The sequence below is a fragment of the Nyctibius grandis genome, chromosome 11 (assembly GCF_013368605.1).
Source record: "Nyctibius grandis isolate bNycGra1 chromosome 11, bNycGra1.pri, whole genome shotgun sequence".
NCBI classification, from domain to species: Eukaryota; Metazoa; Chordata; class Aves; order Nyctibiiformes; family Nyctibiidae; genus Nyctibius; species Nyctibius grandis.
Window position 1 is genome coordinate 16,278,809 of NC_090668.1, and position 25,183 is coordinate 16,303,991.

The following is a 25,183-nucleotide window of genomic DNA, read 5'->3' on the forward strand; positions in this document are numbered from 1 at the left end:
CCAAATTAAAACAGAAGTAAAATGAAACAAAAAAGGAAATATTCTATAGCTAATATGGTAGTTTGAAGTATTTGCGTTTATTTGATGGCTACTGTTTGCTTAAAAACTAGGGGTTTTTTTTTTTTGAGCCAACATGCAAAAATATTTGGCTTCTACTGTAATCTTCTCATGCTGTCATTGCACTCTAATTTCTCATTCCATATTTTCCCCACCTCTTTCTTTTATAAAGAAACAAGGCCCAACTAACCCAACACTCTTTCATCTTATTCGGGATGTCAAACAGGTATGCTGTAAATGTAAAAATCTGTCAAACTAGCAATGTTGGGGTTTTTTTTTAGTCAGTTTAATCTTAGGTTTATTAATTAAGCTTTATTGTAAATGATAAGCTACACCTGCAGTCTATCTGTTGTTTCCAATACTTGCTGTTGTATGCTTAGCGGTCTGCTGCCAGAAGGATGTTAAACCAGATGAATGTTGTCTTTTTCATCTTACTTGTGACTGTTTTGCTTTTTGGGGGGGAATTGAAAGTTGATACTCCCAGCTAGGAGTAATTTTGGCTGTTAAAACAATAGACAAAAACCAAGTCTGCACCCCCTGCAACAGAACGAACATCTACCTGCTAGGGGACATCATACAGAAAAGAGGCTATAACCTTGTCTTTTTTGAAAATGATAGATATTGAGCCATGTAGATGGGTTTTTTAAATCATGAAGGGTTTAATTTGTTTTTTATTAAGAGCTGTGATGTGACATGTAGAAACACTCTAAGCAAGTTTAAGATTATAATTTGAAAAACTAAAAATACCTTTCGTATTTCTAGGGAAATCTTCCTCCGGGATATAAAATCAACCTGATTGATGTGGGGCTGGTTATTGAATATCTGATGGGAGGAACCTATAGATGCACCTATACAAGAAAACGCTTTAGAGCTATATACAATAGTCTCAGCGGGAACAATCGGGTATGTGGCAGCTGGATAACAGGACATGCTGATTCATATGTTCTCAATTAAAAAAAAAACCTTCGTATTTTGGAGAAAAATTTGATCCATATTGTTTTGTTCTTCTTGTCAAAGGACTGGTCCTTTTAAAGCCAATAGTAAGGCCTATGAGGACAGCTGGTAGCTGTTTTGGGATTGAGGACGAACAAAAGGTTTTGTTCTCCTGCTCCTTTTTCTAGCACATTTAAATTCCTTCTCTGTTATTCCCTCTTTTCCTACTCATAGGGGAAGAATGGGCACTAAACATGGCATTCACCAGGCCCTGGGATGCAGATATCTTAGCTTCTTGGAAAACAAGAAGTGTAACTGCCTACTTTGTGACTTCTTAAAAAAAAAGCAAAACAAACAAAACACTTGTTAAATATCCAGTGAAAATTCTGGTTGTTGCTGGTATATAAGTTCATCACTGTTTCAGTAGCAAAGTAGCTGTTTAGGTGCTTAACTAAGTATCTAGCTATAAACAGATGATTTTATAATGCCTAGTAGGTAAGAGTAAAGAAACCAAACCAAACCAAACCCCTTCCTCTTATTCTTGTTACAGCGATCTGGGCGAAATCCTTCAAATGCTACTCCTCAGATGTGTAAAAGCCATGAGTCTTTTGGTAACAGGGCAGACAAGAAAGAAAAAATGCGCCATGATCACTTCATCAAAACAGCACAGCCATACAAACCAAAGGTACAGATGTGAGAGGGGAACATCATGGGGTTTATTTTAAGTAGTTAAGAGTGGAGAACCTGGTTAAAATACAAGTGCCACTGAAGTGAGTAGCAGCAGTTTTACTGACTTTGGTAAAGCTGGAATTTCAGCCTTACTGTGCTTGTTTATAAACTGTCTAGTGTACTTACGGGATTCTGTAAAGAGTGTTTCTCTTTCTGTATAGTAGTCTTCTGGATAAGCTTTGATATGTTAGGGAGCAAAAAGCTTATCTTTGGCACAGTTCTAGCAATGGTGGGGACTCACATGGCTTTGTAGATGGAGCAAGATTTGGCCATGTGTTGCTATAAGCAGTCTCCATGAGTTTCCTCATTTGTATGTAGGTATATTAGTTACTGCTTTTCTTTTGATCTATAAATCAAAGTAATTCAGTCTCCCAGTTATTAAAATGAATTGGATTCAACTGAAGTTTTTGAACAAAAGTTCCAGCTGCTTTTCAAGTCTTCAAAAATGTATTTTCCTTTTTATAATTACATATATAATTAGATATTGGATCACTCAGCATTTTATTTCAAGTTATGTAGTGACCAAGTTTAGAGATTTAAGATCTCTAAATGTAAAATCTCTAAATGTAAAATCTTAAAATGTAACTTTCTGATTTTATTTTAAAGATTGACACTGGTGCAGAAGAGGGAAAAAAGAAAAGAACCAAAGATGAAATAGTAGACATAGATGATCCTGAAACGAGACGTTTTCCTTATCCTCTCAACGAGCTGTTGCTTTGGGCGGTGTTAATGAAGAGGCAGAAGATGGCCCTCTTCTTCTGGCAGCATGGGGAGGAGTCCATGGCGAAAGCCTTAGTTGCTTGCAAAGTATATCGTTCAATGGCATATGAAGCAAAACAAAGTGACCTTGTTGATGATACTTCAGAAGAACTGAAACAGTATTCCAAGTAAAATTACATTTATATAATTAAAGATCTTTTCTTGAAATTTACAATAAAAGTAGTGGGCTATATGTGAACAAAACCCAAACTGTTCTATTAGCACACTTGAAGACAATTCCTTTTTTGCCAAGAGGATTAAGTGGCACTCTAGTAGAAGTTTTATATTAGATATTGCTCTCTTGAGAGCTGTTAGAAGTAGTGATTTATAGTTAAATTAAAATGACCTGAATGTGCCACTTACTTACTTACGTGTAATTTCCTTGCATGTTTTAACAGCTGTTTGTAGCCTGCATATGTTTTCAATAGAAGTCACAGATTCACATGTTGTAGTTACAAATTACTGTACAGTATATGTGTACAGAAGGGACAGGTAGTAGTCCATTGAGATTATGCTACTGGGAATTTGCTTGTGCAGAAAATTCAACCTAAACTCAAATTCACTTCTACAGATACTAAATTTTGTTTTGTTGTTTTTTCTTCATTCTAGCGAGTTTGGTCAGCTGGCAGTTGAACTGTTAGAACAGTCCTTCCGACAAGATGAAACTATGGCAATGAAATTACTAACCTATGAGCTTAAAAACTGGAGCAACTCAACTTGTCTGAAGCTAGCAGTGTCATCAAGGCTTCGTCCATTTGTAGCACATACTTGTACACAGATGTTGTTATCAGATATGTGGATGGGAAGGCTGAACATGAGGAAGAATTCATGGTACAAAGTAAGCATTGTCGCAGTTTATTGGTGTAAAAAGGATTAACGGAATTTATGTTTAAATGGAAGGAAAGCACGTGTTTAAATGCTGTTAGTATAAAGTTTTCACAACTATAGCTTATGTTAATAAATCCTGTAAAACAGTCTCCTGTAACGTAATCAAAATTGGAAGTATTTATTGCTAACTCTTCTTTTGACACTGTATTATCTTTTCAAATAAGGTACAGAAATATAGAAGGCAAAAACCAGGCAAGTAGCCTTTAACCAGAGGCTTAAAGAGATCATGTGAATACTAATCCACTACTAAAAACATAGTGGTAAAAAATGTTAACAGACAGAAAATCTGCTGTAAGAATACAGTTTCATGCATTTTGGCTTTTTATAAGCAGCACATAAGACTTGATGTAGAAAAGCTTTGTGTATATCCTATTTTGGAGGAAGAAGCTGAGAAAAAGCAGAGCACAGAATGAAACAAGGGTAGGCAAATCGGGGATAGGTTTTCCAGTGGTGCCCTTTGTGATATAGATCAATTGAACCAAAATGGGAGTTGCATATTTCTTTGAGATGATGTACCAAAACCTAATTGTTGCCAGGAATGTAGTGAAATACAACTTTCCTACAAAATATCTACAAGCGTCATGTAACTTGTGACCTACTAAAATCCTCTTTGATAACTCATTAACCACTTTCTTGCTTGCTTTATAACAGGCTAATGACAGTAGCTTTCACTTATTCTCTTCATCCATACCTTAGCTCATTTTTCTACCAGAAGTTGAAAAAAAAAAAAACAAACTCCAAACCAAACCAAACACTCCTCCCCAAAAAAACCCACCAACACCCCACAACCTCCACTCGTATATGGTTTTTGAATACACCTTGCCAGTACACAGTTCCAGAGTTTCTGGGAGCGGATTAAAGAACAGAGTGTAAACAGAACACCTCTGGATCTGCAGGCTTGGAGTACATTCTTTTTAGTGGCTTTTAGTTTTGGAATTTGTTGATTCTTCCCCTTTGCTATATCTTCAAGTCAAGGAACACTATGTATATGTGGTCTTAGCCTCTTTAAGTGTGTATATAAGTAGTAACAACTAATTATTTTCTACTTTTTTTTTCTTCAATAACAAGCAAGTGAAATTTATTATCCAAATTTTTGGAGGATATTCTGTGTGTTGGTGTATTCTGATACTTTAATGTAGCTGTGAACTACTTGCACTTAGTCTTCATCTTTTCCAGGTGATACTGAGTATTTTACTCCCTCCTGCTATACTGCTTTTGGAATATAAGACCAAGGCCGAAATGTCACATATTCCTCAATCTCAAGATGCACATCAAATGGCAATGGATGACAGTGAAAACAACTTCCAGAATGCAGCAGATGAAATACCTATGGTAATGTGGGGCAGGGGGAGATATTAAAACCAGTATTTCTAGCTTAAAATAAATAATTACATTTTTAAATCAAAGCAAGAGTTAAAACAAGTGTCCAAAAGCATGTATATCTGTATGTGAAGTTAACAGTCCTTTCATTTTAGGAGGTGTTTAAAGAAGTAAGGATCTTAGACAGTACTTTAGAAAAGCATGATATGGAGACTCCAGCAAAACCTAAAAGACTTGCAATTACACAGAAATTTTATGCATTTTATCATGCGCCAATTGTGAAGTTTTGGTTTAATACGGTGAGTTTTCTTCTGTGTAATGTGTATTTTATTTGGAAATCTAATGTGGATTTTTGGGTTCTTTTCCCAACATGTAGTTCTGTGACCTTAATCAAAGTTTAAGCACTTTTTTTAAGAACAAACAAAGAAAACCTTACCTTGCTAAGCTAGAAATGAGAAGTACTTGATTTTGAAAAAATGCATATGCACATGCAGTGCTCCGTGGTTTGGATTTTTTTTAAGTTCATAATGTTGGCTTTAAGAAATATTTTTTTTTTTTTTAAGTGAAGAGAGTAATTAGCATGAACATTTTTATTCTGGCCTGAGTAATTAATTTCATCAGTTGCTAGCAGGAATTCTGTAATGATTTATTAGGCTGAGGTGTTCATGCACAGCTTTGTTTAAATTACTGTAATAGAAACTCTAAAATTTGTATTAAAGGAAAAATAGCTGTAATAAGAACAAAGCTTTGCTAACAATAAATAGCTTATTACAGCTATTTTTCCTCTTCTAAGAAGAAAATGTTTGTATCCCCTTATAAATTAATAACTTGTCTGCTTAAAGAGGTAAATATAGTACTGTAATCCTCCTTGAAGCTTTTATTGTATACCACATCAAAAGATTCCATGCACATCAATAAAGAACCCCTCAGTAATTATATGTATAATTTTCATTGCTTTTTTTAGTTGGCATACTTAGGATTCCTCATGCTCTACACATTTGTGGTTCTTGTAAAAATGGAAGAATTGCCGTCCGTTCAAGAGTGGATTGTTATTGCTTACATTTTCACATCAGCAATTGAGAAAATTCGTGAGGTATGCCTGTAACAATCTGGGATTTTAGTTTTGTTTGTCAATTAAAGCAGTATGCTTTAAACTGTGTTTATAAACAAGAGAACCTAAGAAATGTCAGGCATCAGAGTACATAATGTAATACCGTGGTGGGCTGACTCTGGCTAGCTCCCAGATGCCCACTAAAGCCTCTCTATCACTCCCTCTCCTCAGCTGGACGGGGGAGAAAAAATGCAACGAAGGGCTCCTGGGTGGAGATAAGGACAGGGAGAGATCATTCAGCAATTACCATCACAGGCAAAACATCTATTTTTTATTTAAAAAAATCATTTTTGCAAGTATAAAAATGTTACTGATTCATATATTTCAGTGCTGGTCCGTGTGCAATAAATGTGAGCAGACCTGACTTTTATTTTTATTGCAGATTTTTATGTCAGAGGCTGGGAAGATTAATCAGAAGATTAAAGTGTGGTTCAGTGATTACTTCAATATCAGTGACACAGTTGCCATTGTCACTTTCTTCATCGGGTTTGCATTAAGATTTGGAGCAAAGGGGAATTTTGGTGAAAACACTTACAGAGAAAATTATGTCTTTGTTGCTGGAAGAATAACATACTGTCTCAACATAATTTTTTGGTATGTGCGATTGTTGGATTTTCTAGCTGTAAATCAACAGGCTGGCCCTTACGTTATGATGATTGGGAAAATGGTAAGTACTACTTTTGTTACTGTTTTGTTTTTTTTTTTATCAACTGAAATATATTTTTCCTGCTGTATCCACTTGCAACTTTTCTCAAAGTTATATTTGGAAAAAAGGTTGCTTATCCCTGGTGTAAAATGTCAGCAACTCAGTGTGAAGAATTAGCTAGCTGGAATATAAATTAATGTGTTTCAAAACAAGCACTAATTAGGTGGTTTCCTTTATTATGGAGCTTTCTCTGTCACATATCTGTAAAAAGCTGGCAAATCTTCCTTCCCTGGTCTGTGTTGTTCTTAGATGCCAGAGACTTGAATGAATATGATGATGCATCTAGCATTCCTTCCCTTTTGGGTCTGAGATTTATTTATAGTCTTCGTTTTGTTGCCTTTGCGCTCTCTAGTGCAAGGCTATAACTTGGTTTGTGTCCTAAAGCACCTTCATATTTTGTGCTGTGGAAAACTGGGAGTAGATTGTGTCTCTTTGTCTCACAAAAAATATTCAAATTGTTTAAATTTAAAAATAAATAACTTAGCTTTACTGTCAGTGAAGTATTCTAAATGTTAAAAAAGATTTCAAGGCTTGAGAACTGTATATACGAAGGTGGAAGGGGTGTTTGTTTTTCTTCCCCCTATGAAATGGTTCCTACAAAGTTGAACCGTGTCATTCCTTAAAAATGAGGGCATCCAGTTGCTCATTTCTCACTTTGATTTCTTGTAAGAGGCATAGGTTCTGTGTTTCAGCCCTTGGAAAACTACCTCTGCCTTTTGTGCGGCTATTGAGTGTATGTAGGAAGGAATGTTTCTCTTTATCAGCTGCTACTCATCCACATAATAGGTATTTGAGTTACAAAGGAACTACTCTCAGTTGCCTTCGGCTGAGGATACTAAGTATCCTTTAAGAAAGGACAGGGAAAAAACACATTTTTTTACAAGGTGTGTTCTTTAACAAAATTTTCTCACTGAAATGTAAGTGTCCTAGACACTTTTATGTATATAATATATAGAATTCATCAAGCTCACACTGTCACTGTGAAAGTGTTCTAAAGTTCTGAAATCATAATTATGACGTTGTGGGTTAACTGACTTTTTTTGTGTTAACAGGTGGCCAACATGTTTTACATTGTGGTGATTATGGCAGTTGTACTACTTAGTTTTGGTGTTCCCAGGAAGGCAATATTGTATCCTGATGAGGCACCGTCTTGGACTCTTGCTAGAGATATTGTGTTTCATCCATACTGGATGATATTTGGTGAAGTGTATGCCTATGAAATTGATGGTAAGACACTGCAATTTTGAAACAAGTAAGGAGAAAACTTACTCTGATAAGATCTTCTCAAGGTCTTATGAAGTTCTAATTTTATGAGACTAAATACCCAGTGTTGTTGACATTGATTCCATTCATTGGATTATCTCCTCTTTGTGGGTTGCAGCTGTATTAACTTCCTGAGTTGACTTCTTCATTATCCTTTTATAAAGCTTGAATGACTTAGAATGAAAACTCTCCTTAATCTCAATTTCTCACAAGGTTATGCCTAGCAAGATTTTGAAATTTTCCCCCACAGCTGCCATGCCAAAATTTTGGTTGTGGTGCTGTATTATGCTTTTTTAAAATCCGATATGATTATACCATAGTATCAACCAGAAACTTTGTCTCCTGTATTTTTCTACCATATTCCTAAATGCATGGAGACATTTTGAATTGCAGAAGTAGTGCATGATAGTTGCTTGTTCCAATCTTTTTAAGTGAACTTCTTTTTTCCAAGCTATATCTGCTGGGAGTTGTAAAAGTTGTATGTGTTTTCTCTGTGTCTTTTTTTCCCAACACAGTATGTGCAAATAATTCTGATGAAAAAGTTGCTCATCTCTGTGGCCCGGGAACATGGTTGACCCCATTTCTTCAAGCTGTCTACCTCTTTGTACAGTACATAATTATGGTTAATCTCCTCATTGCATTTTTCAAGTAAGTATAAGGACAATTGTTAATTTTTGCCGATCCTTTGATAAGTTTCCATTTCACTGCAATAAGATGACAAGATAAGAAGAACTGATGCCAGTTCAAAGCAATCCCATTTGCTGGAAGTATATTCAGGTTCTAAGGCTGGCCTTCATCTCCTCCTCACTGCAAGCCCGTGACTAAGTAGGGAAGTGTGTGATGTTACTGGTGTATGTCACATCTATGTGGCCAGGGCAACGGGAAGTTTAGGAGAATTTGAAAGCATTTTTTAACTTCTCTTTGTCAGAAAACAAGCAAAATTGTTTTGGGATCTGTATATTGACTGTTTTCCTAAATTCATTTAACATTCTGTAGTTGATTGAGTTGAATTGTAGTAAATTGTCTTTTACAGTTCTCTGCAAGTGTTCAATTTATGGAAATAAGCAGCTCACTAACACTGAAGAATGACAGACTGCAGAATTAACATGGTCTGATACAAAAGTCTGGGTTTAGTTAGAAATTATTTTTTTTTGTTTGGCAAACTTGAAATTTGATCTCAGTGTAATTTATTTCTGAGGAAAAGTACTGAGATGTTATCAGATAAGAGAATTTTTTAACCCTCTGTCCTGGTTTCACTGGGATTTGGTTTCAGTTTGTGGCCAGCCATGGTGACCAAGGCCCTCAGCAGTTAAATTGGGGGCAGCTGACCCTGGCTGGCCCACAGGTGTATTCTGTATCATTGACATCAAGCTCACTATAAAAGAGAGGGTTTGTGAGCAGGGCTCTCTTGCCTCTCCTCCATTTTCCCTGTTTGTTGTTGTGATTCCTGGAGCAACTTGCCAGTGATCTGTGGATGAGTATATTTTTGTCTGTTTCTTGTTATCATTTATATTGATTTCTTCATTTCATTAAATCTGGTTAACTTCATCCTACGAGTCTCCCTCTCTTTTTCCCAATTCCCTTCCTTATTTGGGGAAGGGACATTGGGTGAGAGAAAAACTGCTATTGTTTAGCCCCGGGTGTGGGCTAAACGAAGACACCCTCTCCTTGCTTTGGATCATGGTGTTTCCTTGAATGTGTTTCGAACTTCCACTAAAATGATTTTGCAGTAAAAGACAAGTATGTGCTTTTGTCTCTTACCTAACTAGCTTCAGAATTCAAGATTGCTATCAAAGTGTTAAAAAAAAACAACCAACCAAAAAAAAAACCCCGATAGCCAACTCCTACCACACACCCCCTCCCACCACCCCAAAAACCAACTTGAGGTGTTAATGCTTTTCTGTTCCCTTTCAGCAACGTGTATTTTCAAGTCAAGGCAATTTCAAACATTGTGTGGAAGTATCAACGCTATCATTTCATTATGGCCTACCATGAAAAACCTGTTCTGCCTCCACCACTTATTATTCTTAGCCACGTGGCTTCCCTGTTCTGTTGTATATGTAAAAGAAGAAAGACAGACAAGACTTCAGATGGGCCAAGTATGAACAGTTATTATCAAAAAATTGCGGTAACTTTTTTGATATGATTAAAGCAAACTGTCAGAAAAGTGCTATGTTCTTGGTTCTAATGTATATTCTCAAGAAAGTTGAAGTAGGTCTGAATTTTCCATGGTTTTGATATTGAGTAAGACTAATTCTGTTCAAAGTCCCTGTGTTTTTATGAAGGGTATAATGCACAGCCCCTAGAAATCTCTAGTCTAACTAACTTATGACAAAACCAAACAAAAACCAAGATTAGATTTCCTGTTAGTGTTAATGGGGGAAGGTTTTTTTTTTCTTTCTGGAGAACTTCTGTTCTTATTTGAAACCCTTTGAAAATGTAAAAAGGAAAAAAAAAAAATGTTCCACAGGTGATAAAATCCAGCTAAGGAATCTAGCTTCTGCCTCAAAGAAAAACGGACTGGAGGGTAGGAGCATAAGGAGTGATAATATTATACACAAATCCTCTCAGAATTACTATTTTGATTTTTATTTTAGCAAGAATCTTTGACCTTCAACTTTTTTCTAGCAAGGAGAGAGGAAGGGTCTTAGGTGGCACTGTAGTTTTTTGTTGGTTTTGTGTTGTTGTTGTTGTTTTTTTTGTTTGTGGTTTTTTTTTTTACTTTTAACACCCTTTGTGAAATTGTGGCTATTAGTTTCCAGCAGCTGTACTACTTCATTACATATGCATCTTCTTAACTGCTTAATCTCTCTGTAGAACTTTTCCTGACGGAAGAAGATCAAAAGAAACTTCATGATTTTGAAGAGCTGTGTGTTGAGATGTATTTCAATGAAAAGGATGATAAATTTCATTCTGGAAGTGAGGAGAGGATTCGAGTCACATGTGAACGGTAGAATATTTACAAATAAAAGTTCCGAATAGAGAAGCTTAGAACTTTTGCAGGTTTAAAATGTGCTTTAAGGGGAATAAAATGCAGCTCAAGAACATAAGTATTTGTGCAAACTTTAGATGATGTCTTTCCATTGCTATGCAGAAACTAATAATGTGATTGATGCTTCCTGATCTGTAGCAGCACTCAGTAAGCTGAGGCAATCGTATTATTTAGTTTCTCATGATGTTTTAATAAACTGATAAATTTGAACAAGTGCTGTAGGCCCTCAATTGATGTGTATGTTAATTCTGTGATTCAGAAGTATGTACAAATATTGTATTACAAAACAGTCCAACACTATAGTGCATACCATCTTGAAATTTCAGAGGTGTTTTCCTTATTAAATGGGCAGAAGGGGTGGCAAAGATATTTCTTTTGCATATTGAGAAAAATACCTTTCATAGCTATCTCACAATTTTATTTTTCTTAGGGTGGAACAAATGTGCATTCAGATAAAGGAAGTTGGTGATCCTGTCAACTACATAAAACGGTCGTTACAGTCTTTAGATTCACAGATGGGCCACTTACAGGATCTCTCTGCTCTAACTGTGGATACTCTGAAAACGCTGACTGCACAGAAAGCTTCAGAAGCGAGCAAGGTTCATAATGAAATCACACGGGAACTGAGCATTTCAAAACATTTGGCACAAAACCTCATTGAGGATGGCTCTCTAAGATCTTCTGTGTGGAAAAAGCACAGCATTGGAAATGCCTTCGGTTCTTTTCCACAAGGAGGCCTTGAAAGTAATAATGCTTTACTCTCTAACATTGCTATACGTGATGAAGTCCAACATCAGACAGTTGGTCAGGAGTTAGCTCCAGTTCCCCGAAAAGAAGAAATAAACTTTCAAGAGGCAGGTTCCTCAGGCAGTGCCTTATTTTCAAATGCTGTTTCCCCTCCAGAACTTCGCCAGCGAATACAGGCTGCAGAGATCTCAAAATCCATTAGTAAAAGTAAAAAATTAGGCAATTCATCCAACAGCATGCCACATGTAACATCCCCAACAGCTAAATTTTTTGTTAGCACTCCGTCTCGGCCCAGTTGCAGAAGTCAGCTGGATTCTTCAGCAAAGCATGAAGAGACTGTTTTCTCTAAGGCTACAGAAGGAGATAATAATGTAGAATTTGGTGCATTTGTGGGTAAGTATAACAAAGTAGATTCTGAATGTCCTCAAGTCATTATTAGCTGCTCTTATCCTCTTGCTTCTGGCTCTGCTTGCCTTGCTTTCACCCAGCCTTGTGTTGAAAATGGAGGATACATTAATTGTGGTTTTATTCATGATGAGAGTGACGCTAATGATAACTACAGCTGCAGAGTTGACAAATGTGATCACCAGTCCTCTGTCAACTTCTTGAAGAACAACCCCCAAACGAAGTTCTCTTTGTCAACTGGCGACTTGACATCTACAGTCAACTGTGGTGGCTCACATGGAAAATTGAATATTAAAGATGAACTTTCCAAAAGTCAGCATATCCATGCAATGGAACTACAAAACCAAGACTTATGTTCTAGCATCCTTATGGGACTACTTCATAAACTGTGGACCAAATCTAAGCTACAAGGTTTGACTTATCAAGAATTGTATAGTATTTTGGGTGTATTCCGGTTGCAGGTGACTTTATTCTACTGTTTTGCTCTGCTTTTTTTTTTGCTTTTAACATCTCTAATTTCCCTATGTTGCTTGAATTTTTTTTACTTTAATTATCATTTCTTTACAATTCTGTCATATAGACAATATTTTTCTGTAAAACATTAGCCTGTTGTTTAGTGTAGCAGTTTTGTGCAATTAGCAGCTCTACAACTTGGTAGGGGTGTTGCAGACAAACTTCGTGTGACTCATTACAAAACTCCTACCTTCTCATTGCATAAATTAAAAATATTGTCTATTTCTTGACGTAATTACAGAAGAGTTCTTAGGCTGGTGGAGTCCTGGACAAATATCTTTGTGGTATCTGTGTCAAGCTGAGTGATCCTCCTATACTATGTTTCTAAACACTGTTATGACTGGGATCTTCCACTGTTGCCTAGGCTAATGTATATTTTGGCAGTCGTTCTGGAAGCTTCTAAAGTCCTTTTAATAAATACAGCATTATGCCTCCTCTCAAGTTTTGCTTAACAGTAAAAAGGTGCACATTTTTGGATAGAGTTACCTATATATTTGAACAGTAAAACAGTGGCAGATTCATTGCAAAACACAGGTGTGGGTTTACTAACTGATTTCTGTAAAGTAGATAATGCTTTAAGTATGCCTAGTGTATAGCAGAAGATCACAATCTGGAATGTCAGGTTGCCTGCAGAGGTGTTGCCTTGCCCAGTGTTCAGGGATGTCTTGGTGTTTTCCAAAGGTTTGTTGAGGATGCAAAAATTTAAATCTTTAGAGAAGAGTTTATTCTACTGCTGTGAAACTTGGGAGTTCTAAGAAGTTACCTACATGCACTAGCATTTTTAGATTTATGTGTGTAGGAAGAGTGTCTACACATCTGTACACTGACTAGCTATTTGTTTATAGTTTCCTCATGGTTTAAAAAAAGGAAAACTTTTTTTTAAATTCAGAAAGCAAGACCAAACAGAAATAATGGACAGTGGTTGTATAACTCTTATCTAATCTTTAAATGTACTTCATCACTAATAACTTAGAATACTAACTGTACTTATTTTACTGGAGCCAAATTTTTAGTGTACGGTCCTCTGACATCTCTAGCATTTAGAACATACTCTTCATTCTTACTGTCCACATTTTATAAAACTTCTGATACAGTGCAGCTTTCCATTGTGAATCCAAGTAGGTTTTCATTCATTATAAAGCCACATGCTTTATAATGTGGTAAAATTCTGACAAGTATATCTTGCAACTGGGAGGATGAAGGGTATATTGTAAAAGCTACCTCAAGAAAACCGTCTGCTTTTCCTTCATTTGTCATACCTACATAACAATACTGTAATTTGGACTGCTCTGTTCCTTTCATCTGAGGAGCATATGCTTCAGTAAAATTTAAAAACGTTAGTTTTACTTTTTGAATTGTGGTAGTCCACACCTTAATGCAGGAAAAGCAATAGTTTCATATTAATAATTTTGTCATACTGATTTTTACTTTAGTTTATTTGGAAAGACTTCTCTAGTGCAAACAGGCACACAGAACTTAGATGTTTTGTAAGCCTTTGCTGTGGTGATGCAAATTATTGGCATGGTCAGAACATTGGAGGATGCCTTTGATTTTGAATACTCTTTAATTCACTGTGTCAAAGGTCACAGAGACAGCATGGAGTTACAGCGGTTTAAAGAGGGAGCAAGCAAAATTAAAGAAAGAAGTGCTGATATTGAGGTAAGCATGGAAGATTCTGTCAAACATGTTAATGGGGATATTTTTTTTTTTAAACTGTAACTTCACAATATGTTTTGAAAAAGTCTAAGAGCAAATATAATCAAAGAACTTGCAAAATGTAGCCTGGAAGGAATGTGTATCTGTTTTATGATTTTTTTTTTAAAAAAAAAAAAGTCTAGTGAAAACTTATGCAACCTTAACTACACATCAAGTACTGTTGCTTCATAATAGGATACCAATGAAATGTTAAACAAGATCTGAGGTTATAAAAGCTGAGGTGACTACAACTGTGCATTAAGATAAAATTATGTATCCCATAATTAGTGTTTAATGAAATGTTTGACACTCATAAATTTCAAGATCAGCATTTAGGAAGATTTCAGTGATTTACATGATATTTTATAGAGCAAGATGATAGTGTACATTATTTTTAAAAGTGACAAAAATTGTCACGATACTTCCAAGAAGAAAAGGCCTTTCTAATAAACTTGTCATAAACTAAAATGATGTATAATTTCCATTTTCTTAAAGAACAGTAAAAATAACTAAATGGAAAGTGATTAATTGTAACAAACCTGTCCTCTGAGTGCTATAGTGTATATAAAAAAGCTAGTTTTCTCACTGTAGCTGTTAAGTAAGTAAATACAAGTTACCATTTGCAGTTACCACTCATTCAGGGGAGAATCTGACTTGAGAATTGCATTATGACCATTTGCAACGTCAGTGTTCTGCTGAGTTGCTCCTTCTGCACCTTCTGATAAGTATAATGTGTGACCAAAAAGCTTTGTGTGTGTGTGTGTGTATTTTTTTGCATGGGTTTTTTGGTAATAATGTTTACAATTTGCTTTTGTTTTTTAATAGGAGCAACAGGAAGACTTCAAAAAAGCTATATTGGAGGGCATAGAGACAACCAGACTTCAAGTAAGTAAAGAAGGTTTCTGTTTATTAAGAGACATTATTTTCACCAGATACTGAATGTGTTCTTTACAGCAAAGACAGGGAGCTCTGTTTTCTTACATCATTATCTGTAAGTAAACCCTGGTCATGGTTTAAAAAAAGAAAAAAAAAAAAAAAAAATTGTACAATTGAACCTTTGTACAAATACATCTGGATGTCTCCTTGACGTAAATCTAAATCGTTCCAGTGCTTGGTACTATTGGGATGCAAACTCCAGTAGCATTTCCAGACAGTACTGCTGTTCTTAGATACGTAGTAATACAGTTGTCGCATCTCTTAACTGGTGGTGCTGGTTTGGTTCTTACCTTTCATGTAGGCCCTACAGTCACTGATTGTAAGATGCTGGAGATGTATACTGAGTACTGAAATGCATATAGACCTGAAAAAATAGACGCTTTCAGCAGGTGCATTCTCTGTGTTGCATTCTAGTGAAGTATTTATGTTTAGGCATGTAAAAAACCAGGCTTTCTCATGTGTGTATATATATATAAACATACACACACACATATACACACACTCTCTTGCACACAGTCTTACACACATGCACACGTGTGTGTGTGTGTGTATAGATAACACAGTTTGGACACACATACATGCACACATGCCTGTGTGTATGTGTTCAGGTGTGTGGGGGTGTATTCCTGAAGAGGTAAGAGTGATAAAGAGTAGGTAACAGTTTCCTGACTGTTATAAATCTTGGAATCAAAAACAGTGCATAGCATTCCAAGTTCTAGTTTTTCATTCTTCAAAATCTTGCATTTTTAAATTTTATTCACTTAACAGTTGGAATTGATAGGCTGTTTGTGAGGAATGTTCCAGCCTTATCCCAGTCTACATGTAGTTCTAGTTTGTGATGAAACTGCCTTTCTCCTTTTTTGCAAAAGAAATATTTTGTTATCAAAAGCTGACCACCTCAGTAGATATTCAGAAAGCATGTAATTATTACTAAGGAATACATCCATGAGGAAATTCCATTGATAAACTGTAGGTTTTTATGTGGCAAGACTTCACTAGGTTTTGTTCCTATTTTCAGTGGGTTCAAACTGAACTTTAGTTTCTGCCAGAGTCACGTTCTTAAATGAGAATTGATAGTTAACAAAGGCACGTGACAGAATAGCTCAGCTTAGTGCTTGTACAGATCCAGTGTAATGCACATTTCTGTAATTGTATCCTATTGTAATGTTCTCTGTAAAAACTCTTTCAGTATGGGTCAGTAGTCTTAATGTGCACCTGAAAATGTTAGAGCTGATGGTTACTCTGAAGAGCATTTTGACTGAATTATGCACTCAACTTGTACATTTCTGCGCAGCAAGGTATTTGAGGTACATCCAGAAGTTTAAAAAAAAAAAAAAAAAGAATCCTAGGTAGTCCTAGAAAAGAAAACTGCGCAGATTGTGTGCCAAAAGAGTAGTAGTTGAAAACAGTTGTAATGCTGACTAATGATACGTGTATTTTTTCTTGTAGGGTCTTCAAACTGACTGTGGCCTAAGACAATCTAGTTCTTGCGATGAGTTTACTGACCCTCTGGCTGTCCATTCAGAACAACGTAAGTGTGTCGTCTTTTCAGGTGACCTAATTTTATCTCTAAATTGTGTTGATAATGCATGTTCTTAGAAGATAGAAAGGAAACACAAAAAATTAAAGCATCTTGAAATATTTTCATGATTGGTGCTACTTGAATCTGCTCCTGTATCTCCTTGTTTCTCTTCTAGTCATGCCAGCTTAATTCTGTTACCTTGTGTTTGCCAAAGGTAGATAGAGTCATAAAAAGCTAAATGATCTAGTCAGGACTGTGCTGGAAACTTGTAAAGATCAGGTATTTGTGGATCAGGCTTTTTTTATGAGAGCCACATTAAGCTGTCTAGTAGCTCGCTCTATTAGGAAATAGGGAAGTAACAATGACACATGCCGTTCTTCGTCCAGTTACAAATCTCTTTCATTCATAGTATGCAGCAAGAGTAGAAGAGCATCGAGTGAAGACACTCAGCAAGTAGACTCTAAAGCAGCGTTACTGACGGTTTGTATGCTCCTTTTTTGTTGGTGTTAAGCAGAACTAGAAGCTGAACAGATAAAGGAGAAGAAACAGATTGTGTAAACACTAATACTGATTCATGGACTCATTTGTTCAAGGAGGCAACAGAAGGAGACCTGTTTTGACTGAGGGAAGAAGTTGTGCACATTCTCTACTACATATTGTGCATATTCTCACTATGAAAATGTATGCTGCTTCCTGTTTATGGAAAAAAACACAACTTTTTGTTTCAGAAAATAATTATTTATATAATCCATGAAACAGTAGTGAATATATAGCCTTATCTATTCTTTTAACTGTAGTTACCATTCCTCAGTTCTATTTGAGTCTTTCCATTCAACAGCAGTTCAGTACAGCCTGGTGAAATATTTCCTATAAACAGGCTGTACTGCAAGATCTTAAAACACATTACCACCTCACCTCCAGTTAAATATACTATGTTTTCCTTACAAAACTGAAACTTTCTTTGTTTTTCCTTTCCTTTGTTTTAAAGGATTGGTTACAAGGTAGACCTTCAAATAGCAGTCAAATGTAAGTAAGCTTTCTACTAATGGAGCAATTTTATTACTCTTTATTTTTGGTTGTTGTCTTTGGCTATTGTGGTATTCAGTTGCATTTAATGAAAAAACAAGGTTTAAGGTTTTTTTTTCCTAATGAATAACTGAATGCGTTCACTGGAATGCTTTGACAGGTTATATTTAGATTAATGGGGACACATGTCAGAGGGCAAAACATGACCTTAAATGAAAATTACTGTGTTGACACTTATTAAGGAGCTAGCTTCCTGGTAAAGGTCTTTACCCAACCTTTCAAACTGTAAACCTTCTCTGAAATTGTGCAGACATTGCTCCTGTTAACAATTATCCCCTGAGTTAACTGTTAAAGCTGTTACCTTATTAATCTGATAACAGAAGGGTAAGCTGTTGTGAACAAGTTTTAATTAAAGCAGCTCTGTGGGAATGAGCTCTTGTGATGCAAACTTTACATAATGTTGTGCGTGACTTGGTGGTATTTAAAGTATAGCTCTAAAAACATGAGATTACTTATCAGCCTTCTATTACTGTGTTGTAATTAAGAAACCTGTACTCGCTTGAAAAATAGAATAAAAGCAATACTGTTAAAAAGGTGACCTAGGATGATGTGTCAAAATTGGTGAATACAAAATAAGTTTTTAAGCAGCAGTGACTGTTGGTTTTGTGACATTTCACAGGCCATCTGAAGAAGATGCATTGAATGGTAAGTTTGTTTCTGCTATAACCTGGGAGCTTTTCATATAAGCAACCGTTTGGGTCTTGTATGAGAATGTATTTAACTACTGATAATTTGGAACTTAATGGATGCATAATAGTGTGATTTTTTTTTTTTTTTTTTTCCAAATAGCCTACCATTGGGCACTACAATTTTTTAATTTCCCACTCCCCCCTCCGAGGTACTGAAGAGCTAAGCATGATACTTAATTTTCTGCACAGCAAGTCTTTTTCAAATGGTAGTTACTTGGCAAGTGTTCTTTGCATGTGGTAATTTTAATACACAGTACAGGTAGCAGGCAGGTGGGTTTTTTTTTTTTTGTTTGTTTGTTTTTAAATCTCTTTCAGGTATTGCTTCTCCTTTCAAGCCCATCATGGATATCAATTACTATTATTCAGGTAATATCATATTAATATCATATCCTGAAAGTAATAGTTCCCTCTTAGGAACTAATGTTCTTATTTTTAGTGACACTTATTAGATCCTTAAACTTTAACAAATGCTGTCATTTTCCTCTAGCTGTAGAAAGAAATAACTTGATGAGATTATCACAGAGCATTCCATTTACTCCTGTGCCTCCAAGAGGTAAGAATTATAGTTCTTGTTGCTGGTTCAGTATGGTCTTTTGGGGAAGAAAAGAAAGGTAAACCCTGTACAGATTCCTTCCAAGACAGAATGATTAAGCCAAATTTCACGCTTGCTCGCAGCAAGTGCAAACCTAAAGTTTTATGAACTAAAAGAAGTCTAGTGATTGTGTTGCAATGCTCAAAAATATAAATGAGTATGACACCTTTTCTAGGGCAGCTCACTTGATTATGAAATCTAGATTTAACTGTAGTTGTCCTCAAAAATATAGTTTAATTTTTTTGATAGTTCAGGATGTTAGTAACAACTTAGTATTGCCGCATGTTGAAATATAAGAAACTATAGGTTTTCAGAGCTTTTAATTTTAAACTTGGAAAATTAAAAGCAGTCATTGCTTTTTGTGTCATAACGTAGGTGAACCAGTCACTGTATATCGCCTTGAAGAAAGTTCTCCGAGCATCTTGAACAACAGCATGTCTTCCTGGTCACAGCTAGGCCTCTGCGCTAAAATTGAATTTTTAAGTAAAGAGGAGATGGGAGGAGGTTTACGTCGAGCTCTCAAAGTAGTATGCACATGGTCGGAATATGATATCCTGAAATCAGGACATGTTTATATCATCAAGTCTTTTCTTCCTGAAGTTGTGAATACTTGGTCAAGCATTTATAAGGAGGACACTGTGTTACACTTATGCTTGAGAGTAAGTTTTATCCTTGTTAATTATTAAACATAGACAGGTATTATAGGTTAAACAGGATCACCTCCCCCCCGCCCCCACCGCAACAACTAGTATATACTAGGTTAGTCTGGGGTTCTGTATGAGCTAAAGGGTTAAAAACTCTGCTCCAGTATGGTTTACTTAATCCAAAAGCTCAAACTCTTAAATGTAGACATAATTTAAAAAGCAAGTAATTTGATACACTCTCACTTACTGTTCCTGATGCCTTTTTGGCTCCTTAATGTTGCCTGTGAATGAAATGCTTTGCTAATGAAATACGGGCTTTGAATTGTGGGCTTTGAATTGTAGGAAATTCAACAGCAGAGGGCTGCACAGAAGCTCACCTTTTCTTTCAATCAGATGAAGCCCAAATCCATTCCATACTCCCCAAGGTGAGTGTATTTAAACTTCCATTATGTTGCATGCTTTTGACATAGAATAATGCCTACAGGGTTGTTAACAGATGGATCAAATATATTAAGGTACTGATATGTGAAGACATGTCTCGGAACATTACTATGAATATGTCAAGCAGAATTATCCTTGGCAGTATTTTCTATTGATACTTTTTGCAGTAATTCTAGCCTAGTGTGATAATATAAATGACTTTGTGTAATAGTTTCAAATTACTTAAATTATTAGTAAATCAAATAAAAATCTAGTAATAATGATATATTTGCCATTTATTTTGAAAATATATTCGTTAAGTATGCTTCTTACTAGGTTTCTGGAAGTTTTCCTGTTATATTGCCACTCTGCTGGCCAGTGGTTTGCAGTTGAAGAGTGTATGACTGGAGAGTTCAGAAAATACAACAACAATAATGGTGATGAAATCATTCCAACTAACATGCTAGAGGAGGTTATGCTAGCTTTCAGTCATTGGACATATGAGTATACAAGAGGAGAATTGTTGGTGCTAGATCTGCAAGGTAATGTCCTTATTTTGGAATTGGGATTGGGGCCAAGGTGGGTTTTTCTCTTGTGATAGCGTTTTTATCAAGAATTTGTAGGCCTGTAATAAATAACAAGCATTATTTAGTGCGTATTGGTCTAGTTAATCTGAATCTATGATTGTCTTATTTAATACGGCATTAAATCTTATAGCAACACAGAGAATATAAACGTATACAGCTTTTCCTAATGATATGTACCATAAAAAAAGCTATTTTTTGGCACATTCGAACAGTGCCAATATGGTAAGCTGTGTTTATCCTGAGTTGTGTGTCAGATATTCTGGCTGAGAGAACTATACAGGAAACTTCTTTCTCATGGTTGAAAACTAAAATTAGGAATTGCAGGCAGATGTAAAAATAGGTAGAAGAAAATCCAAATAGTACGAAGTGCTTGTTCAGGAGCAATTTTTGTAAGGGTAAAGGGTATTATGCATAATTTGATTTTTTTTTTTCCTTGTTCTATTCTTGGGGAAGCTGAGAAGTCATAGCTAAGGATGCCAAGGCTTTTCAATATTAATGAGTTTATGTAATGTATCAGATTTAACTTTTTCTTCATATGCTGTCTGAAGGTGTTGGTGAAAATTTGACAGATCCCTCTGTGATAAAAGCTGGAGAAAAAAGGTGAGGTTAAAGAAGGGTTTAAAGAAAAGTATTGTAAAATTTTCACCAGAGAACACACGCAACCCATGTTTATGTGCACTTTATTTCTAAGGTCATATGATATGGTGTTTGGTCCGGCCAATTTGGGAGAGGATGCAATAAAAAACTTCAGAGCGAAGCATCACTGTAATTCCTGCTGCAGGAAGCTTAAACTTCCTGGTAAGAGTTGCTGTGTTTCTTCTTCTGAGACACTCATGTCATGAAATGTTGTGTGATACGTAATGAAATAGTTATGTCGTGCTGTGAAAGTGGAATAAGTAATAAACAGCAGTTTTGTAATTTTGCTTTTAAAATTATATACCATTTTAAGATAAAAACCTAAATGAAGGAATTAAGAATGTCTGTGTGTTCTATATCCATATGCACAGTATTTGAGGAAGGCAGACTAGATTGATCAAGACGTCAGAAGGTACAATAAAAAAATGATAAAGGGTCCTAGAAAAAGTAGGAAAAGCAGGTCAAGATGATTGCAAACCTTCAGGCCTTTTAAACAAAATGGTGCTTATGTTTGTTTTGAGGGGTTTTATTTTGTTTGTTTTTGTGGTTTAGTTTTTATTTATGGTGTTTGTTTTTTTGTTTTTAAAACTATGTCTAGGTCTGCAGAAATTCATTCTGTTAAAAACTTTAAATTCCAGGTATCTTTTCTGCATGGACTACACTACACTCATCTCAAACCTTGAATTTATTTCTCTGTATCAGGCTTTTAGACTCCAGCAGAACAACATAAGGAACTTGCATGATGCATGCGTGTGTCACGCTTCTCTTCCAGGTTGTTACTCACATGGAGAGGTCATTTATTTTAAATTTGAGTTGTAAATCCTGGCGCCATCAAAACAGATCATGGAAGAATCTGATTTCCATGGAAAGTTGACTCAATACTTGCTATAATATCTAAATAAAATAATTCTAAAGTTTCCATCACTTTTAAAGCAGAGCTTTAGGCTTCTGATTACACATATGATAAAAACATCCTTTTTTAACACAGTGCATATTGAGGCATTCTAGTTTATAAGTACATATGCAAGTCTTTGGAAGACTTTTATGCCACATCGATTCTACTAGCTCAAGAAACAGTAATCCATATGACTTCGTTTTGTTTGCACAGATCTGAAGAGGAACGATTACACACCTGACAAGATCATATTTCCTCAGGATGATTCCCCTGAATTGACAGTTCAGCCTGGAAGCTGCACCAAAGAATCTGATTCAGCTGATTCTATTCGCCTGATGCTCTAATGATGTGACCAAATCAGTGGCTTCATCCAAACTTCATGGAATGTCACAAAGTTGTCACTTATCTTTCCTTCACTAATTAAAAGAAAGATATGTCAAAACAAGGATTACTGTCTTCTAAGTGGAATTTTGGCTGGATAATCTAATAAGGACCTAACAACTTGGGATAACCATCTACAGAGAACAGTTTGGCAGCTCATCATTTTAAAGGCTGAATGATGACAAGTATTTCAGATATGTTTTTAAAGAGGCTTTTTAGCAGAAGGTTGGGTTTTTTGTTTTGTTTTGTTTTTGTTTTGTTTAGTGGAGGATTTTCTCTCTGTAGTCCTGTGGTGTGCAATATGCCTTCAACCAAAAGGATTTTGGTAGTTGATGTTTTAAAGTAAAGCATTTGTTTGGCAGCAGTCTTACTGTCAATCAGCAAAAGACAGGAGAAAGCACCTACCTCTGTAACGCCAGAGTATTCTTTGAGCATTTTTGGAAGTGTTCCACTAATGTTTTCTCAACAGACATCTTCTAATCTGGCCTTTTGAAGAGGACAGAGCCAAATGAGGTGTGTATAGGATGCCAGTAGGCTGAGGCTGAAAGTAGGAACTTGATCTGTTCCAATAGAGTGTCTCCTGGGTCAGGATTCAGCTTCATGGCTGTAAAGCTGGGTTTTTGTGGAATAGAGCCCTAATTGTGCACAATGAAATTTCTTGTTTTATACATTTCAATTTTATCAATTCACTGTCAAATAGTAACAAAGCCATGATAGACTGGTATAATCATATGTAACAGAAGAAATAGTGTGTACTGGTCCAAATAAGTTGCCTTGTAAGAACACAAGTTGGAAGTGCTTCTTGTATGTAGTGACTGCTTCAGAAGTTGGGCCTTCCAAAGACCTCGTAAAACCAGTATATCAAAACCGAATGTACACATAACTTTTAAATGTATTTAAAATTGTGTAGAAAACATCTTTAATGTTATGTTATTTGTGGTACTTATTTAAGAGAGACAAGGGTTGGATTAGCATTATGTAAAGTACGGGAGATTGCAATGCACCTTCATGCCAATAAGATGTAATTTAACTGTCCCAAATATTGTTGAGCATTCAGCAGGAAAAAACTGTTGTCCAACTGAAGTTTCATGCTGCGATTTTTTTTTTTTTTTTTTTTTGTTACATAGGTACTAATTTGTAATTTTTAATTAAAAGGGCAGTATATAGCTCTATAAATTTTTTATTCAGTAGTGTATCTTATAGATACAGACCTAAGGCACGAACACAATAGCTGTTTAAATGGTGTTTTATGTTTGACAGGGAAAAGTAAAATGTTATAAGGATATAATATGGAGAGACCTAGACAGGCTGGAGAGTTGGGCGGGGAAAATTTAATGAAATATAACAAGGGCAAGTGTAGAGTCCTGCATCTGGGCAAGAACAACCCCATGTATGAGTACAAGTTGGGGACAGACCTGTTGGAGAGCAGTGTAGGGGAAAGGGACCTGGACAGCAGGATGACCACGAGCCAGCAGTGTGCCCTTGTGGCCAAGAAGGCCAATGGCATCCTGGGGTGTATTAGAAGGGGTGTGGTTAGCAGGTCAAGAGAGGTTCTCCTCCCCCTCTACTCTGCCCTGGTGAGGCCGCATCTGGAATATTGTATCCAGTTCTGGGCCCCTCAGTTCAAGAAGGACAGGGAACTGCTAGAGAGAGTCCAGCGCAGAGCCACGAAGATGATTAAGGGAGTGGAACATCTCCCTTATGAGGAGAGGCTGAGGGAGCTGGGTCTCTTCAGCTTGGAGAAGAGGAGACTGAGGGGTGACCTCATTAATGTTTATAAATATGTAAAGGGCAAGTGTCATGAGGATGCAGCCAGGCTCTTCTCAGTGACATCCCTTGACAGGACAAGGGGCAACGGGTGCAAGCTGGAACACAGGAGGTTCCACTTAAATATGAGGAAAAACTTCTTTACGGTGAGGGTAACTGAACACTGGAACAGGCTGCCCAGAGAGGTTGTGGAGTCTCCTTCTCTGGAGACATTCAAAACCCGCCTGGACGCGTTCCTGTGTGATATGGTCTAGGTAATCCTGCTCCGGCAGGGGGATTGGACTAGATGACCTTTCGAGGTCCCTTCCAATCCCTAACATTCTGTGATTCTGTGATAATACTGTATACATTTTGTATATCATTAAATCTTTAAAGAATCTAAAATAAATTTATTCTTGTTTACAGACTTCTGCTGTCCGTCTTAGTCTGAAAGGTTGTTTGGGTGAATTTAAGTAACTCTGTGCAGAAAAGTAGAATTTGCCATGCTGGATCAAAGCAGTTGTCCACCTTTGAGGTATCTCAACTTTGGCTAACACCAGAGACTGGGGCAGGGGAAGTGAAAACTCTCATAGTAGACGAACATATGTGATGGGGTTAATGAGTAAATGAGATAAAAATATCTTAAAGCTCTTTACAATGTTTGTTTTGAATTAGGAGCTGCTTTGTGGATGCCTGACTGCATCCCCTTCTGTTGCTGGGAGGTAATGGGCAGTTATTCAAGATGTACCTTTTTAATGCTATGTTCTTAGCCAAGTAACAGCAACAGTTAATCTGTAAGTGAGGCTGGCTCTTCAAATTGGGAAGGATTTCTAGAGGAGCCTCAGGTGTTGTGAAAATGTGACCAAATTCAGTGTATGAAATAGGAAAACCATTTTGGGAAAATTATAAGTAAAAGTTAGGAAGCTTTTTG

General features: G+C 36.2%; 1 protein-coding gene across 1 annotated transcript in view; it reads left to right on the top strand.

Moving 5' to 3' along the window:
- The window catches only part of TRPM7 (transient receptor potential cation channel subfamily M member 7), a 57,757-nt gene extending 33,078 nt beyond the window's left edge, over positions 1-24,679 (top strand). The window contains exons 13-40 of the mRNA XM_068410938.1: positions 230-283; positions 820-960; positions 1,541-1,675; positions 2,326-2,606; positions 3,088-3,316; positions 4,543-4,698; positions 4,842-4,985; positions 5,651-5,779; positions 6,180-6,464; positions 7,556-7,730; positions 8,282-8,414; positions 9,681-9,865; positions 10,584-10,716; positions 11,189-11,898; positions 14,006-14,082; positions 14,944-15,003; positions 16,504-16,585; positions 16,986-17,056; positions 17,565-17,602; positions 18,282-18,307; positions 18,667-18,717; positions 18,839-18,904; positions 19,319-19,602; positions 19,930-20,012; positions 20,344-20,549; positions 21,143-21,194; positions 21,286-21,392; positions 22,339-24,679. Of these exons, the coding sequence (XP_068267039.1) occupies positions 230-283; positions 820-960; positions 1,541-1,675; positions 2,326-2,606; positions 3,088-3,316; positions 4,543-4,698; positions 4,842-4,985; positions 5,651-5,779; positions 6,180-6,464; positions 7,556-7,730; positions 8,282-8,414; positions 9,681-9,865; positions 10,584-10,716; positions 11,189-11,898; positions 14,006-14,082; positions 14,944-15,003; positions 16,504-16,585; positions 16,986-17,056; positions 17,565-17,602; positions 18,282-18,307; positions 18,667-18,717; positions 18,839-18,904; positions 19,319-19,602; positions 19,930-20,012; positions 20,344-20,549; positions 21,143-21,194; positions 21,286-21,392; positions 22,339-22,469 (4,224 nt within the window). The 3' untranslated portion in view covers positions 22,470-24,679. The remainder of the gene's footprint in view (positions 1-229; positions 284-819; positions 961-1,540; positions 1,676-2,325; positions 2,607-3,087; positions 3,317-4,542; positions 4,699-4,841; positions 4,986-5,650; positions 5,780-6,179; positions 6,465-7,555; positions 7,731-8,281; positions 8,415-9,680; positions 9,866-10,583; positions 10,717-11,188; positions 11,899-14,005; positions 14,083-14,943; positions 15,004-16,503; positions 16,586-16,985; positions 17,057-17,564; positions 17,603-18,281; positions 18,308-18,666; positions 18,718-18,838; positions 18,905-19,318; positions 19,603-19,929; positions 20,013-20,343; positions 20,550-21,142; positions 21,195-21,285; positions 21,393-22,338) is intronic.
- The last annotated feature ends 504 nt before the right edge of the window (positions 24,680-25,183 follow it).